This window comes from Pelodiscus sinensis, chromosome 4 (assembly GCF_049634645.1).
Source record: "Pelodiscus sinensis isolate JC-2024 chromosome 4, ASM4963464v1, whole genome shotgun sequence".
Taxonomy (NCBI): domain Eukaryota; kingdom Metazoa; phylum Chordata; order Testudines; family Trionychidae; genus Pelodiscus; species Pelodiscus sinensis.
In genome coordinates this window covers 133,345,512-133,360,000 of record NC_134714.1, presented here as the reverse complement: position 1 = coordinate 133,360,000, position 14,489 = coordinate 133,345,512, and the positions used below count along the sequence as shown (strand labels likewise).

General features: G+C 54.7%; 1 protein-coding gene across 3 annotated transcripts in view; it reads left to right on the top strand.

Annotated features, from left to right (window-relative positions):
• The window catches only part of BCKDK (branched chain keto acid dehydrogenase kinase), a 19,318-nt gene extending 5,374 nt beyond the window's left edge, over positions 1-13,944 (top strand). For all 3 annotated transcript variants that reach the window (XM_075928659.1, XM_075928660.1, XM_075928661.1), the window contains exons 3-13: positions 1-154; positions 3,271-3,339; positions 4,296-4,406; positions 5,198-5,245; positions 7,088-7,207; positions 8,814-8,912; positions 9,287-9,360; positions 10,100-10,228; positions 10,764-10,853; positions 11,047-11,208; positions 13,106-13,944. The exon at positions 1-154 is cut by the window's left edge and continues 67 nt beyond it. In XM_075928659.1, coding sequence (XP_075784774.1) covers positions 1-154; positions 3,271-3,339; positions 4,296-4,406; positions 5,198-5,245; positions 7,088-7,207; positions 8,814-8,912; positions 9,287-9,360; positions 10,100-10,228; positions 10,764-10,853; positions 11,047-11,208; positions 13,106-13,250 — 1,201 coding nt within the window. In that variant the 3' untranslated portion in view covers positions 13,251-13,944. The remainder of the gene's footprint in view (positions 155-3,270; positions 3,340-4,295; positions 4,407-5,197; positions 5,246-7,087; positions 7,208-8,813; positions 8,913-9,286; positions 9,361-10,099; positions 10,229-10,763; positions 10,854-11,046; positions 11,209-13,105) is intronic.
• The last annotated feature ends 545 nt before the right edge of the window (positions 13,945-14,489 follow it).

Sequence of the window (14,489 nt, the reverse complement as noted above, 5' to 3'; positions counted from 1 at the left end):
CTGGACTGCCTCCATGCACCGGTTCCTGTCCCCTACCCTCCGGTACCGGTCCACTTCTGTCATGGATAACCACCAAGTGGAGCTGGCCCGAGAGCGATCCAAGACCGTCACCTCCTTCTACAATCAGTCGGCCATCGATGTTGCAGCAGAGAAGGTGACGCAAGCAGCCTTTTCCCTCCCAGAAGGGGCATCCAGTGCTTAGAGGGAAACTGAGGCAAATGGTGCTAGGGGGTGCTGTGCTGCAAGGAACTGCCCTGGGGCTCGTTAACCCTGGGATCCTGGCTATAGTCAACCTCTGGGGACTCCCCTGTACTCTCCCAAATTCCTGTCTGCTGTTTCAACTGGACTCAAGATTCCTTTTCGCTTCCTGTCCCAAAGTGCCGTGCAGCACGTGTGTTAGCCAGCTGCTGTGCCCTGCCCCAGAGTCAGCTGCATCTCAGCGCCCCTCCTGCTATAGCCTTGCAGTGTAGCTATTCCCAGCTGCTGCGCCCCAGAGCTGGTCGCATCTCTGCACCGGGCGACCCGTTTCTTATCTGTTCTTCTCTTGCCTCTCACATCCCCACGCTGACGCAGCCGCTGTCCAGCCGGATTCATTCCCTGCTCCAAGGGACAGAAAGCAGGGGAAGCTGGCTCCGTTGTGTTACCCAGGAAGGGTGAAGGGCACGGGGAACAGCACGGTCCCAGGACGGAGGTCGTGGGCAGGAGCCAGTGATAAGTAGCTAAATATTTACTCAGAGAAACCAGCCAGCGGTGCTGAAGAATTGGCCCTGGCCCACGCGAGAGGAGAGTTAAATATTAATTTCCGCTGCTCGCTGCGTAGGAAGATGCTGGCACCCGACACTGTTCTGCGGCAGGCGTGGGCGTGGGTTGGTTGCCCAAGAGGGGTTGATGTGGGCTTAGTGAAATAGACTGAAGATAATAATTTAGGGGCCTTTCTCTTCTATGGGGCTCTGGCTCTGATCTGGTCCCAGGGCAGGGACTGGCTGGATTAGGGGGGCAGGAAATCACAGAACACTAGAACTGGAAGGGACCTCGAGAGGTCATCGAGTGCAGTCCCCTGCCCCCATGGCAGGACCAACCATCATCTAGACCATCCCTGACAGGTGTCTGTCCAACCTGCTCTTAAATATCTCCAGGGATGGAGTTTCCACAACCTCCTTCGGTGACTTATTCCAGTGTTTAACCCCCCTGGCAGGAACTTTTTCCTAATGTCCAACCTAAACCTCCCTTGCTTCAGTTTAAGCCAATTGCTTCTTGTTCTATCCTCAGAGGCTAAGATGAACAAGTTTTCTCCTTCCTCCTTGTAACACCCGTTTAGAGACTTGAAAACCGCTCTCATGTCCCCTCTCAGTCTTCTCTGTTCTAACATAACTTAGCCCAGTTCTTTCAGCCTTTCCTCACAGGTCCTGTTTTCTAGACATGAACCGTTTTTGTCGCTTGTCTCTGGACTTTCTCCAGTTTCTCCACCTTTCCTGCAATGCGGAGCCCAGAACTGGCTACAATATTCCAGCTGAGGCCTAATTAGTGCAGAGTGGGACACGACCTCTCCACGTCACCGGCTCCGATCTAGTTCCTAGGATGGGGATTGGCTGGATTAGGGGGCAGGGAATGGGCCCCGGGGCCTGCCCCCTCTATGGGGCGCTGGCTCTGATCCTGCCTTACAGAGGCCGGGCGGAAGCCTGGCCCCGTTGCGTCCAGGAATCTCGATTTCCTGTTTGCGTTCTCCACTTCCCATCCTTTGAAAGCCTTTTCCCGGTTGCTGGGCACTTAGCCGTGTTGCCGTGGCAACCGTGGGTCTCCAGGGCAACCCCGGCTCTTCCTCCCTAGGGCTCAGAGGGCCAAATCCCGGCCCTTGAAAAGATGGAGGCTGACGCGGGAGACCCACTGGCTGCGGCGTGTCCGGGGCTGAGATGCAGCCACCTCTGGGGCGGGGCGGCTGGGGAGCAGCTGTGCAGCAAGGGAGGGAGAGCGGGAACGATACCCACACGGCCCCCAGGCGCAGCGGATTTGGGACGGCGTTGGCGGCGCCGCACGCTGAGGCGGGTGCTGGCGCGTGGCCGGGGAATTTGGGGCGTTGGTCCTCTGGGTTCCCAGGCGTTTGGCATGGCCAACGCCAGGCCTTCCCAGTCGGCGCACCTGGCCTGCTCGCCCGCCCCCTCCTCTGGGCCTATAGAGCCGGGTATCCCCCCCCGTGTCAGCGCCGCTCAGAGTTTCTGTTTCCCCCCTCCCCCAAACACCCCTTCCTCAAATCTCAACCCATCACACTTGGCTGCTCGCCCAATGTGCTGGCTGGTGAGGCCCCCTGTTCTGTGGGGGGGTCCATCCCCCTGCAGGGCTCCCCCAGGGAACGAAATCAAGCCCCTTCCGCCGTTCTCACTGTCTAGTTCTTTCCCCTCCTTTGCGTTTCTTCCTCAATCCGTCTTCCCTCTCCAGTCTCTTTTTTTCCCTTCGTACATTCCTTTCCGGTCCTTCCCCTTTCTCTCCTTTTCTTTCCTGTCTCCTTCAGTCTCTTCCTCTTTCCCTTTTCTTCCTCACGCCGTCTCCTGTTCCTCATTCACTCGATTTTCTCCCTTTCGTTCTCTTTCCTTTCTTCCTCCACCATTCCTTTCTCCGCTTCCTGGCTTCGTTCGTTCTCTTGTGTCTCCCTTCGCGGCTTCCCATTCGATCCTCTGTCTCCTTTTTGTTCCTGTCTCATTCATTTTCTCCTGCTCCTCATCCATTCTTCCCCCCGTTTCTCTTCCCTTTCTTTCTTATCCGTGCTTTCCCTCTCATCTCCTTTTTCATTTCTTCCTCTTTATTCATTTGCATCTTTATTTTCTCCTTCGTTCTTTTCTTTCTCTGCTTTTCTTTCCTTTTTTTGTTCCAGTCTTTCCTGCTCGCTCTCCTGTTTTTCTTCCTTTTTCTCTTACCTTACCTTGGAGGTTTTTTGTGAAATATCTGCGCAGTGCCACATTTTGAAATAAAGCACTGTTTCAACAAACCCCTTACCCATCGTGGAACGAGGGTTGCAGGGATGCCGGAATAGCGTGCCTGTCATTTCGAAATATATTTCGAAATAACGGATACGTTTAAAGATGCGGCGTTGCTATTTTGGGATGCTTCCGATATCCCGAAAGAGCTCCGCTGTCCAGACATACCCTCTCTGTCCCTGTGCCCCAACCTAGCGGTGCTGTCAGCTGTATTGCCCTGCTCCACCTGCAGTTCCATCCTCATCCACCAGGAGGCGCTCTGGACCCTCAGTAACCCGCCTCCTTTCCGTTCTCTCTCCAGCCCTCCGTGAGGTTGACGCCCACCACCATGCTGTATTCGGGACGGTCGCAGGACGGAAGCCACCACCTGGTAAGTGGGGGTCAAGCACCCTCTCCCCCCAGCATGCCCCTGTCTGGGAGCGCAAACTCGAACCCCGCTCTACTGGGTGGGAAAAGAGTGTTTATCCCTGTTATACATGCTGGGGAAACTGAGGCACCAGGCGGGGGAGAGGGTCACCGTGTCTTGCAGGGAATTAAGAATAGAACTCAGGCACCCTAGGTCCCAGCTCCTTTGCTGTAACCATCAGCCTGCGCTGCCTCCCAGAGCCGGGGAGAGAACCCAGGAATCCTGGCTCCCCGCCCTCGCTGTAATGGAATTGGCAGGGAGGGGCCGCAGGCAGGTTGGATCCTGCGAAGATGGGGTGGAAGCAGCCTTGAAGATCCCGGCAGATGGTGCCAGCATCTCCTGCGCAGGGCAGGGGCCAGGACATGCCCAGCCAGGGCCTCAGGACTTCTGGGTTCTCGCTGCGGCTCTAGGAGGGGAGCGGAGTCTAGTGAGAGGGCTGCGGGAAGGGGGGGTGTTGGGCAGCTGAGAACCGGCATGCTCGTTGCTCAGTGCAGTCCTTCAGTCTGGGGCCTTTGCTGGCTCTTCTGGGCAGATCAGATCGCCCGGCATGTTACGTCCTGCCTGGTGAAATGAGCTCATGGGATCGTAGCGTCCTCCAGCCCCGTCTCTGCCAGGGGTGAGATGCAGCCACCTCTGGGGTGGGGCAGCTGGGAACAGCCATGTCGTTTTTCTTCAGCGTAAGACAGAAAGTGAAGCAGAATTCAGGCCGGTTGATTACAGGGGGAAGGACAGAATTAGGCACAGGGGTGGGGTCAGCACCTTACCTCTTCAGCGTGATTAAATCTAGTGGCTCCCAGCGCTAACCACTAGACTCCACTCCCCTCCCAAAGCTAGGGATGGACCCCAGGAGTCCTGGCCCCCAGCCCCCCTGCTCTGCTTGCCGGTCCCCGGTTAATCACGCTGAGTTCTTCCTCTTTTAGAAGAGCGCCCACTACCTGCACCGCGAGCTGCCCGTCCGCATCGCCCATCGCATCAAGGGTTTCCGCAGCCTCCCCTTCATCATCGGCTGCAACCCCACCATCCTCCACGTGGTACGTACCGGAGCGGGGCACCCCTGGGGGGCACCCTGCGGGGGCAGGGGACGGGGGAGCTGGGAGTTGCTGTGTGGCTGGGGTTAAAACAGGAGTCCTGGCTCGCCCTGCTCTAACTGTTAGACATGCCCACCCTGAGACAGAACTCAGGAGTCCTGGCTCCCAGCTCCCCTGCTGTAACCACTAGCCCCCACTCCCCTCCCTGAGATAGAACCCAGGAGTCGTGGCTCCCAGCTCCCCTGCTGTAACCACTAGCCCCCACTCCCCTCCTTGAGATAGAACCCAGGAATCCTGGCTCCCAACTCCCCATCTCTAACCACTAGCCCCCACTCCCCTCCCTGAGATAGAACCCAGGAGTCGTGGCTCCCAACTCCCCTGCTGTAACCACTAGCCCCCACTCCCCTCCCTGAGATAGAACCCAGGAGTCCTGGCTCCCAGCTCCCCTGCTGTAACCACTAGCCCCCACTCCCCTCCCTGAGACAGAACCCAGGAGTCCTGGCTCCCAGCTCCCCCTGCTCTAACCACTCGCTCCCACTCCCCTCCCTGAGATAGAACCCAGGAATCCTGGCTCCCAGCCCCCCCTGCTCTAACCACTAGCTCCCACTCTCTGAGCTGGGGTGAGAACCTAGGAGCTGTGGCTCCTAACTCCCCACGCTCTAACCACTAGCTACCACTCCCCCTCCCCGAGGTGGAGCGAGAAACCAGGAGCCCTGTGCCCTACCCAGTGAACCCTGCAGCCAATCAGGCTGTCCACGCCTCACTGGGCGCTTACTCGTTTTTCCATCCTTCAGCACGAGCTGTACATCCGAGCCTTCCACATGCTGAGTGAATTCCCCCCGGTGAGTATCCGCGTCCCTGCCGGCCCCACCACACCGCATGCCAGTGACAGTACGAGAACAGGGTACACGTTAGCTTCCCTGTCACCCACTGATCCCGGGCCTGGACCAGTCACACGACGGGTAAAATATCTGGATGCCCAGTCAGGCTCCTGCCCGGCTCCCGCCCTGCTCCGTCCCTCCCTGTACACACCATCCATTGCTGTACGTACTATCTAACTTCCTCAATTGGAGGGCTCCTGAAAATTTGGGGCACTGCTGGGTCTTAATGTCCAACCACCTGCCTCTTCCTACCCCTGCTCTCTGGCTCTGCTTCCTCCGGAGAGGATCTCCTTGACTTAACAGTGACAGAGCCGGCCAGGGCTATGAGCAGACACTGCCCCGTGAAAGAGCCATTCGAGGGGTAATGAAGCCATCTCCCAGGCACTGGCCACACCCAGATAGATCCTGTCCCTTTCTGAATTGACTCTGTTAGTCTACAGGACCTGAGTTCAAAATTTGCTTTAAAGCTATTTCCTGTGTGTGTTGCTGAAGAATATAAAATCACACCCTTAAAGCAATGCGACCGTTTTCCCCCTCTGCCCCGGGGCTGCCGTCGGACATAGGAGACCAGTTTAAGGGAGTCCTTGCATCCCTCCATCCATGTAGACACGAGCCATCTAGCTCAACCGAACCCACCCATCTGTCCCTGTACACCCGTCTGTCTGTCTGTCTGGACTGGCGCCATCCCTCCCTGCACCATCCAGCTATCTCGACCGACTCCATTCCTCCATCCATCTTCATGTGCATCCTTGTCTGTCTGCTAGTCTGCCTGTCTGCCTGAGTTTGTACGGTAGTTTCTTTCGTTGGCTATGTCGACACTACCGGGCGGCGTCTAGACTGGCATGATTTTCCGCAAATGCTTTTAACGGAAAAGTTTTCCGTTAAAAGCATTTGCGGAAAAGAGCATCTAGATTGGCACGGACGCTTTTCCGCAAAAGCACTTTGTGCGGAAAAGCGTCCGTGGCCAATCTAGATGCGGTTTTGCGCAAGAAAGCCCCGATCGCCATTTTCGCCATCGGGGCTTTTTTGCGCAAAACAATACCACGTTGTCTACACTGGTCCTCTTGTGCAAAAGCATTTGTGCAAGAGGGCTTTTGCCCGAACGGGAGCAGCATAGCATTTCCACAAGAAGCACTGATTTCAGACACTAGGAAGTCAGTGCTCTTGCGGAAATTCAAGCGGCCAGTGTAGACAGCTGGCAAGTTTTTCCGCAAAAGCAGCTGTTTTTCCGGAAAAACTTGCCAGTCTAGACGCAGCTCTGGGTTATTTTGAAATAATAACGCCTGAAATAACTATTTTGCCATAAAGCGTGTTCCTCTTCACAAGCAGGAGTTATTATTTCGAAATAGTGTGAACGCTCACCTTGTTATTTTGAAATAAGGGGAGTTCCTTTGAAATGACTCCCCGGTGTAGACTGTTTGTTTGTTTGTTTGTTTGTTTGTTTGTTTGTTTGTTTGTTTGTTTGTTTGTTTGTTTGTTTGTTTGTTTGTTTGTTTGTTTGTTTGTTTCTTTCTTTCTTTCTTTCTTTCTTTCTTTCTTTCTTTCCTTCCTCCCTCCCTCCCTCCCTCCCTCCCATGGGATCTTTGCTCCTCCCGACTTGAGTGTCTATGGCTCTGACGTCACAATAAATCAACCACACGTTGGTTGTGTGGTGGAATTAGGGGGTGCCGGCTCTGTGCTGCTTCCAGGGAAGGGGACCAGCTGGCTCAGAGGCATGGGGAAGTGAACATGGGGCCTTTCCCCTCTAGGGGGCGCTGGCTTCTGCCCCGGTTCATGTCCCTTCTGTTCTGCCCCCGCTCCTAGATCAAGGACCAAGAGGCGGAGGCACATTACTGCAAGCTGGTCCGGCAGCTGCTGGACGATCACAAGGACGTGGTGACGCTGCTGGCCGAGGGGCTGCGGGAGTGTCGGAAACACATCCAGGTAGCGGCGGGCTGGGCTTGTGAGAAGGGTTGGAGAGGGGGCAGGGCTGGGAGCCAGGACTCCTGAGTTCTCAACCCAGTTCTGGGAGGGGAGTGGGGGCTAGGGGTTAGAGCAGGCTGGGAAGCAGGCCTCCTGGTTCTCTACCTCGTGCTCTGCACAGCAAGGTTGGTTAAGTCACGACCTCTATTTCTATTTGTGTCATTTTTTCCGCCTGCAAATGAGACACATTCCATCCTTTGTAAACTGAGACTTGCTGACACAGAGCGCTCCCTCCCCGCTTGGAATGATTATAACATGCTGGCTTAATGCTTATTAATTATGATTTATATTTCTCATTTTCCTAGTACTCCTCCCATGTTATTACTGACGGCTCAGTCACGTCAGTATTTTTGTTGCTATTCCTCCTGCTTCTGTCTAAACCATCCTGATTTCTGTGTTTAATTCATATTTTACTCACTGGTAAATACATACTTTATCCATTATTATTTCCCCTGACACTGGTTTTTATTATTATCTTGGGCAAATAAGGGCTATTTCTGTGTTCTCCCTACTAATTGCACTTATTTCTGATCCTCAATATTCACCTTTTATTGATTCTTGATGATTTTCTCCTGAATGGTATGAACTCATTAAATCCCATTATACAAATTGCATTTTTATTACTTTTTAATTATAATAAACATTTTCAGCCACTTAGCCACCCCATTTTAGGAGGGAGGGATCGCTCCGTGGTTTGAGCATTGGCCTGCTAAACCCAGGGTTGTGAGTTCAATCCTTGCAGAGGCCATTTAGGGATTTGGGGCAAAAATTTGTCAGGGATGGTACTTGGTCCTGCTGTGAAGGTAGGAGACTGGACTCGATGATCTTTCAAGGTCCCTTCCAGTTCTAGGAGATAGGCAATCTCCATTAATAATAGCTAAGTCTGAAGTTGGCAGATTTCCATGTTTGTTTGCAGTTTCCAGGGGTAACATCAGTGTTTATTTTTAAGCTTTTTTTAAAATCTATTTATATCTCTGATTCCTGAGTGTTCATGGTGAATGGCCCTTTCTGTCCGAATCAGATGGGAACATTTGGCTTTGGTTCTGTGTGTCATCACGGTGTTAGAACAGTACCTGCATTCTCCACCCGTAGAACTCAAAACCCTTTACAAAGGAAGTCGATATAGAACTGGAAGAGACCTTAGAAGGTCATCAAGTCCAGCCCCCTGCTCTAGGCAGGACCAATCCCAACTAAATCAACCCAGCCAGGGCTTTGTTGAGCCGAGACTTAAACACCTCTAGGGATGGAGACTCCACTACTTCCCTAGGGAACCCATTCCAGCACTTCACCATCCTCCTAGTGAAATAGTTTTTCCTAATATCCAACCTGGACCTCTCCCACCACAACTTGAAACCATTGCTCCTTGTACTGCCATGTGTCACTACTGAGAACAGCCTCTCTCCATCCTCTTTGGAACTCATTTCATAGATGGGGAAACTGAGGCACAAACAGGGAGGTGACTCACCCAACATCACTCAGCAAGTCAGGTCTCTGAATCCAAGCCGGGTGCTCTCTTGCTGCCTCTTTGCTAAGCCATTGTCTGTTAACTCCTTCACTCCCGTGTCAGGACGAGAAAGTCATCCGCTATTTCCTAGACAAGACGCTCACCTCCCGGCTGGGGATCCGGATGCTGGCGATCCATCACCTGGCGCTGCACGAGGAAAAGGTGCGATCGGGTCTCTGCTCCCCTCGGCTCCTTGCTTCCCTACAATGGGCAGTGTCCATCACGCAGCCGGCTGCCCCCAGCACAGTGGCGTAGGCCCTCCCGGAAAGTCAGACTGTTTTGTATAACTTCCCTGCTTGGGTCTGGCCCCCATCCTAGGGTGGAGGGGAGAGCTGCCAGTCTCCTGAGATTGTCCTGGAGTTTCCCAGGAATGTCTGATTAATCTGAAATTCAAGATTACATCATGGGATGAAACCTCCAGGAATAAGTCCAGACAAAATTGGCAACCCTGGTAGGGGACTGGCTGGTTCAAAGGGGCGGGGAACGGGGCCTGGGTTAAGGCCCTGCCTAATTGGTCCTCTCTCGCTGATTGGCAGCCGGACTTTGTGGGCATCATCTGCACCCGCCTCTCCCCGAAGAAAATCATCGAGAAATGGGTGGATTTTGCGAGGTAAGGCTGGAGGGTGCTTGGCCTGCGGCGCCACCTAGTGGCCACAGCCGGGAAGGGCATCCCTTCATTTTCGCCCAGATCCGATTTGAGTGCAGTCAAGGCGAGCGGAGGAAATTTCTTCTTCCTCGACGTCTCGCTTGGCTGGCTCCGGAGGTGACTTCGGAGGGTTGGTTCCCGAATTCCATTCAGTCGGCGGCTGGTGCTGTTGGTTAACCAGTCGCCAGCTGAGATGCGTTTGGAGCAGAGCAAGGGAAAATCATCCCGGAGTTAGGAATGGGCTTTTCAAGGCTAGACAAGTGGCTGCCGTGTGTATCTAGGGATCTCGTCGGCAGACGACTGGGGTGCTGTTCATTCGGGCACAGTGGAAGGTGAAAACCTGCCTGTATAACAAGAGTGCAGGTCCTGGTGGATTAGAGGGAGGGTGGGGGTTGGGAGGCAGGACTCCTGGATTCTCTCCCCAGCTCTGGGAAGGGAGTGGGGTCTAGTGGTTAGAGCAGGGAGGGCCAGGAGCCAGGACTCCTGGGTTCTCTCCCCAGCTCTGGGAAGGGAGTGGGGTCTAGTGGTTAGAGCAGGGAGAGCCAGGAGCCAGGACTCCTGGGTTCTCGCCCCAGCTCTGGGAGAAGAGTTGGGGGCTAGTGGGGTAGCGTGGAGGGAACTGGAATCAGGACTGGTCCCATGGGTTGAGCGGCTGACCCAGCCTGGCTGATGCCCTGTTCCTCCCCAACTTCTCCCGGCGCAGGCGCCTGTGTGAGCACAAGTATGGGAACGCCCCGCGGGTGCGGATCAACGGGCACGTGGCCGCTCGCTTCCCCTTCATCCCCATGCCCCTCGACTACATCCTGCCGGAGCTGCTCAAGAACGCCATGAGGTGAGTTCCCCTGTCTACACCGGGCATGGCGATGGGGCTGGGACGTGGGGCCTGTCCCCTCTAGGGGGTGCCAGCTGTGAGCCGGGCCCAGGGTGGGGAATGTGACACGGGGCCTGGCCCCTCTAGGGGGCGCCAGCTCTGAGCCGGGCCCGGGGCAGGGAATGGGACATGGGGCCTGACCCCTCTAGGGGGCGCCAGCTCTGACCCAGGGCAGGGAATGGGACACGGGGCCTGTCCCCTCTAGGTGGCGCCAGCTCTGACCCAGGGCAGGGAATGGGGCATAGGGCCTGGCCTCTCTAGGGGGCTCCAGATCTGAGCCGGGGCAGGGAATGGGGCATAGGGCCTGTCCCCTCTAGGTGGCGCCAGCTCTGAGCCGGGCCCGGGGCAGGGAATGGGAGACGGGGCCTGTCCCCTCTAGGGGGCGCCAGCTCTGAGCCGGGGCAGGGAATGGGACACGGGACCTGTCCACTCCGGGGGGCGGTAGGTGGATAGAGGGTGGGGCCTGATTTTAGGCTACATTTTTCACTCTCTCCAGAGCCACCATGGAATCCCATCTGGACACTCCCTACAACGTACCCGACATTGTCATCACCATCGCCAACAACGACATCGACCTGATCATCAGGTGCCGTGCGCGCCGGCTCAGGCTGGAGTTTCCCCCCTCCCCCAGCGTCGGGGGGGCCTCCAGGGGCGCTGAAGGACGGGCTGAAATTAAGAAGGGGGGAAGTCTGGGGGTCCACGTCCGCCAGGAAGGGTGGAAGGGGGGTGAGGCGGTTTGTTGGCTGCACTGTTCTGAATGGATCCTGTTGCCCCGGTAGGATTTCGGACCGGGGCGGCGGGATTCCGCACGAACACCTGGAGAAGGTGATGGATTATCACTTTACCACGGCGGAGTCCAGCACCCAGGACCCCCGCATGAACACCCTCTTTGGGAACATGGTGGACATGGTCAACAGCGGCCAGGCGGGCCCCATGCACGGGTGAGTCTGGCGCTTGGAGCCGCAGTGAGGCCAGCTCCGCGGTGGCCTTCCCAGCATCCTCGACTAACGGGGCTTCCTGGGCAGGTCCTGAGCCCGGATCTGCTCAGCTGGGCAGGAACTGATTTTCCCCCGAGAGTTTGAAGAGATTCATCGACTGCAAATCGAAATCCAGACAACGCCCGCGTATCGAAAAACCGATTTCCCCTCCCACCTCCCGACCCATTCGGATCCGTTGAAACGTTTAGATCTTAGGCAAAACTTTCTGATATTCCGGCGCGTTCAGCCCTAGAACTGTAGAATCCACAATATTGGAGATTTTGAAGAACGGGTCGGATGAATCCTTGTCAGGTTTATTTTGCCCCACCTCAGCGCAGGGGCTGGACTTGAGGTCTCATCCGTCCAGGCCCTTCTGTGATTTTAAGTACCTACAAGGGTGCTACAAGGAAGAGGGAGAGCAAATTGACCTCTGAGGACAGGACGAGAAGCAAGGGGCTTAAATTGCAGCAAAGGACGTTTAGGTCGAACATTAAGAAAAAGTTCCTACCTGTCACGGTGGTGAAGCACTGGAATAAATTGCCTAGGGAGGTTGTGGAATCTCCACTCCTGGAGATATTTAAGAGCAGGTTGGACAGACACCTGTCAGGGATGATCTAGACGGTGCTTGGTCCTGCCGTGAGGGCGGGGGGCTGGACTTGATGACCTGCCGAGGTCCCTTCCAGTTCTGTGATTCAACCTGTTTTCATCAGCTGTGGAAAATGAGAACTTTGTTGTCTTGAAAATGGCAAAACATATTTTCAGTTCCAAATATGTTTCCCCCACTTCTTTGGAGTCGGGAGGTTTGCTGAAACCATTTTTATTGTGCGTGTGGCTTTGACAAAAGGCCGTTTCTCGACAAACAAGCCGAGCCGTCAATAGGGATGTAATCGTGTAGTTGATTAACCGATTAGGAAAGCGTATAGGTTAATGCTATCGATTGTCTCCCCTTGCAGACCAGCTCCCGCCTGGCACCCCACGCTGCTGCCTCTGATACAGAGGCAGCAGCGTGGAGTGGCAGGAGTCTCCTTCGGGGTGAGGCCGGAGCACACTGGCGTCCAGCCCCACCCCCGCGGACTATAAAATAGTCGACTAAAGGATAAGATTTCATGAGTTTAATGGACTGTTCAGTTAACCGATATTTAACATCCCTCGCCGTCAAACAGCTCCCCCGCCGCTCTCTGTTCCAAAACCAGAAGTCTCTGCTCCCAGGCCTGGCTAAACGAGATGGATTTGAGCTGAGCAGTCAATAGTGAATGATGCGGCTGAGTTCCTGAGCACTCCAAAGCGCTTTCCGAAGGCAGACCAACAGGCATCGGTTCCCCCCTTTTTACAGGTGGAGACACGGAGCCTTTTTGCAAAACCAGAACCCATCAATCCTGACTCCCCGTCCAGGATCACAGCATAGCATCTCGGTGTTGGTTGTTTACAATATGTTGTGTATGCTACTATTCTATTACGTGTATTACGGTAGCACCTAGGCACTCCAATCATGCCTATTGTGCTCAGTGCTGTATGTTCTTAGGTGTATTACGGTAACGTTTGGTCGTGGCCCAGGACTCGTGCGCAGTGCTGTATGTTATTAGGTGTATTACGGTAGTGCTTGGAAGCCCCAATCCCCGGCCTATGGACCATTGTGCGTGGTGCTGTACGTTATTTATAAGGTGTATTACGGTAACGTTTGGCAGCCCCGGTCATGGCCCAGGACTCGTGCGCAGTGCTGTGTTATTAGGTGTATTACGGTAGTGCTTGGAAGCCCCAATCCCTGGCCTGTGGACCATTGTGCATGGTGCTGTACGTTATTTATAAGGTGTATTATGGTAACCCATGTGATTATCCGCCCGTCTGTCTGTCCCTGCTGCAGGTTCGGCTTTGGGCTGCCGACTTCTCGTGCCTACGCCGAGTACCTGGGGGGCTCGCTGCACATCCAGTCCCTGCAGGGTATCGGTACCGATGTTTATCTCCGGCTGAAACACATCGATGGCAAGGAGGAGAGTTTCCGCATCTAGAGACACCCCTTTGCCGGCCCGCGGCCTCTCCAGTTCCGTGTGGACTTCGGCTTTGCTTCCCGTGACTCTGTGCTTGGACACCGACGAACCCGATCCCGCAGCCCCGGGCGCCTGGGTTCCCAGCATCTCCCAAAGGGGCCGGAGCTCTGTGCTTACGGACAGGACGTCGCCTCCTGCTGGTTATTCCGATTCCGCCCCAGGAGCACCCTAATGGATGCAGTATTCTGCGGGGGCGGAGCATGGGTCGGCCCCGCCCCCAAACTGGTTTTTAAGGCAACGGACACTTCCCGTGTGCGTCCCTTCATTGATACTGCCAGCGCCTTGTGCGCTCATTTTTTCACCCTTGTTGCATTCCCTTCTTCTGAGGAAACCAAATGGAAGCACAGCATTGGAGGAGGGGGAAGACTTTTATTGCTGCGCATGGCCCCAGAATCTCTCTCTCACACGTATCTCTCCAGTCCCTCCCCCCACGCACACCTTGGGCAGGAAGACATTTATGGTTGCGCACGGACGCTGAATTCCTCACCCACCCACGGAGATGCTAATTTTAGCCTTTTCCATTTTTTTGCTTTCTCATTTATGGGGGAGGACAAGATGTGGATTTGACTCCTCCCCTTCGGGGTGACTGGGGGAGCCAGCCCCTTGACGTGTATCCCACTATGATTCCAATTAAAGGTGCCGATTCGGAAAGGGAGCTCGGCCATGTGACTCTGTGCGGGAGGGGGTAGGGTGGAGCAGTGGTTCCTTGCTGATCAGTCTAGAAGGTACCGTTGGGATCATCTCAGCAGATGTAGGCCGTACGACTTCTGCGAAACGACTCCTGTGTGAAGTCGAGCAGATCTGTTAGGAAAACATCCAATCCTGGTACAAACATTGTTGCGATGGGGAATTCACCACGACCCTCGGGCAGTCGTTCCAGCTGTTAATTCTCACTGGAATCAATTGCCCAGGGAGGTTGTGGAATCCCCATCTCTGGAGATATTGAAGAGTAGGTTAGATAAATGTCTATCAGGGATGGTCTAGACAGTATTTGGTTCTACAATGAGGGCAGGGGACTGGACTCGATGACTCTCGAGGTCCCTTCCAGTCCTAGTAGTTTATGATTCTATTCTATGATTCTATGAATTCTTCTCAGTGTTAAAACTTTGTCCTGTATTTCTCGTCTGAATTTGTCTAGTTTCAACCTCCAGCCATTGGATCACGTTAGACAGGTCTGATAGTGTTGTCAAATATTTATTC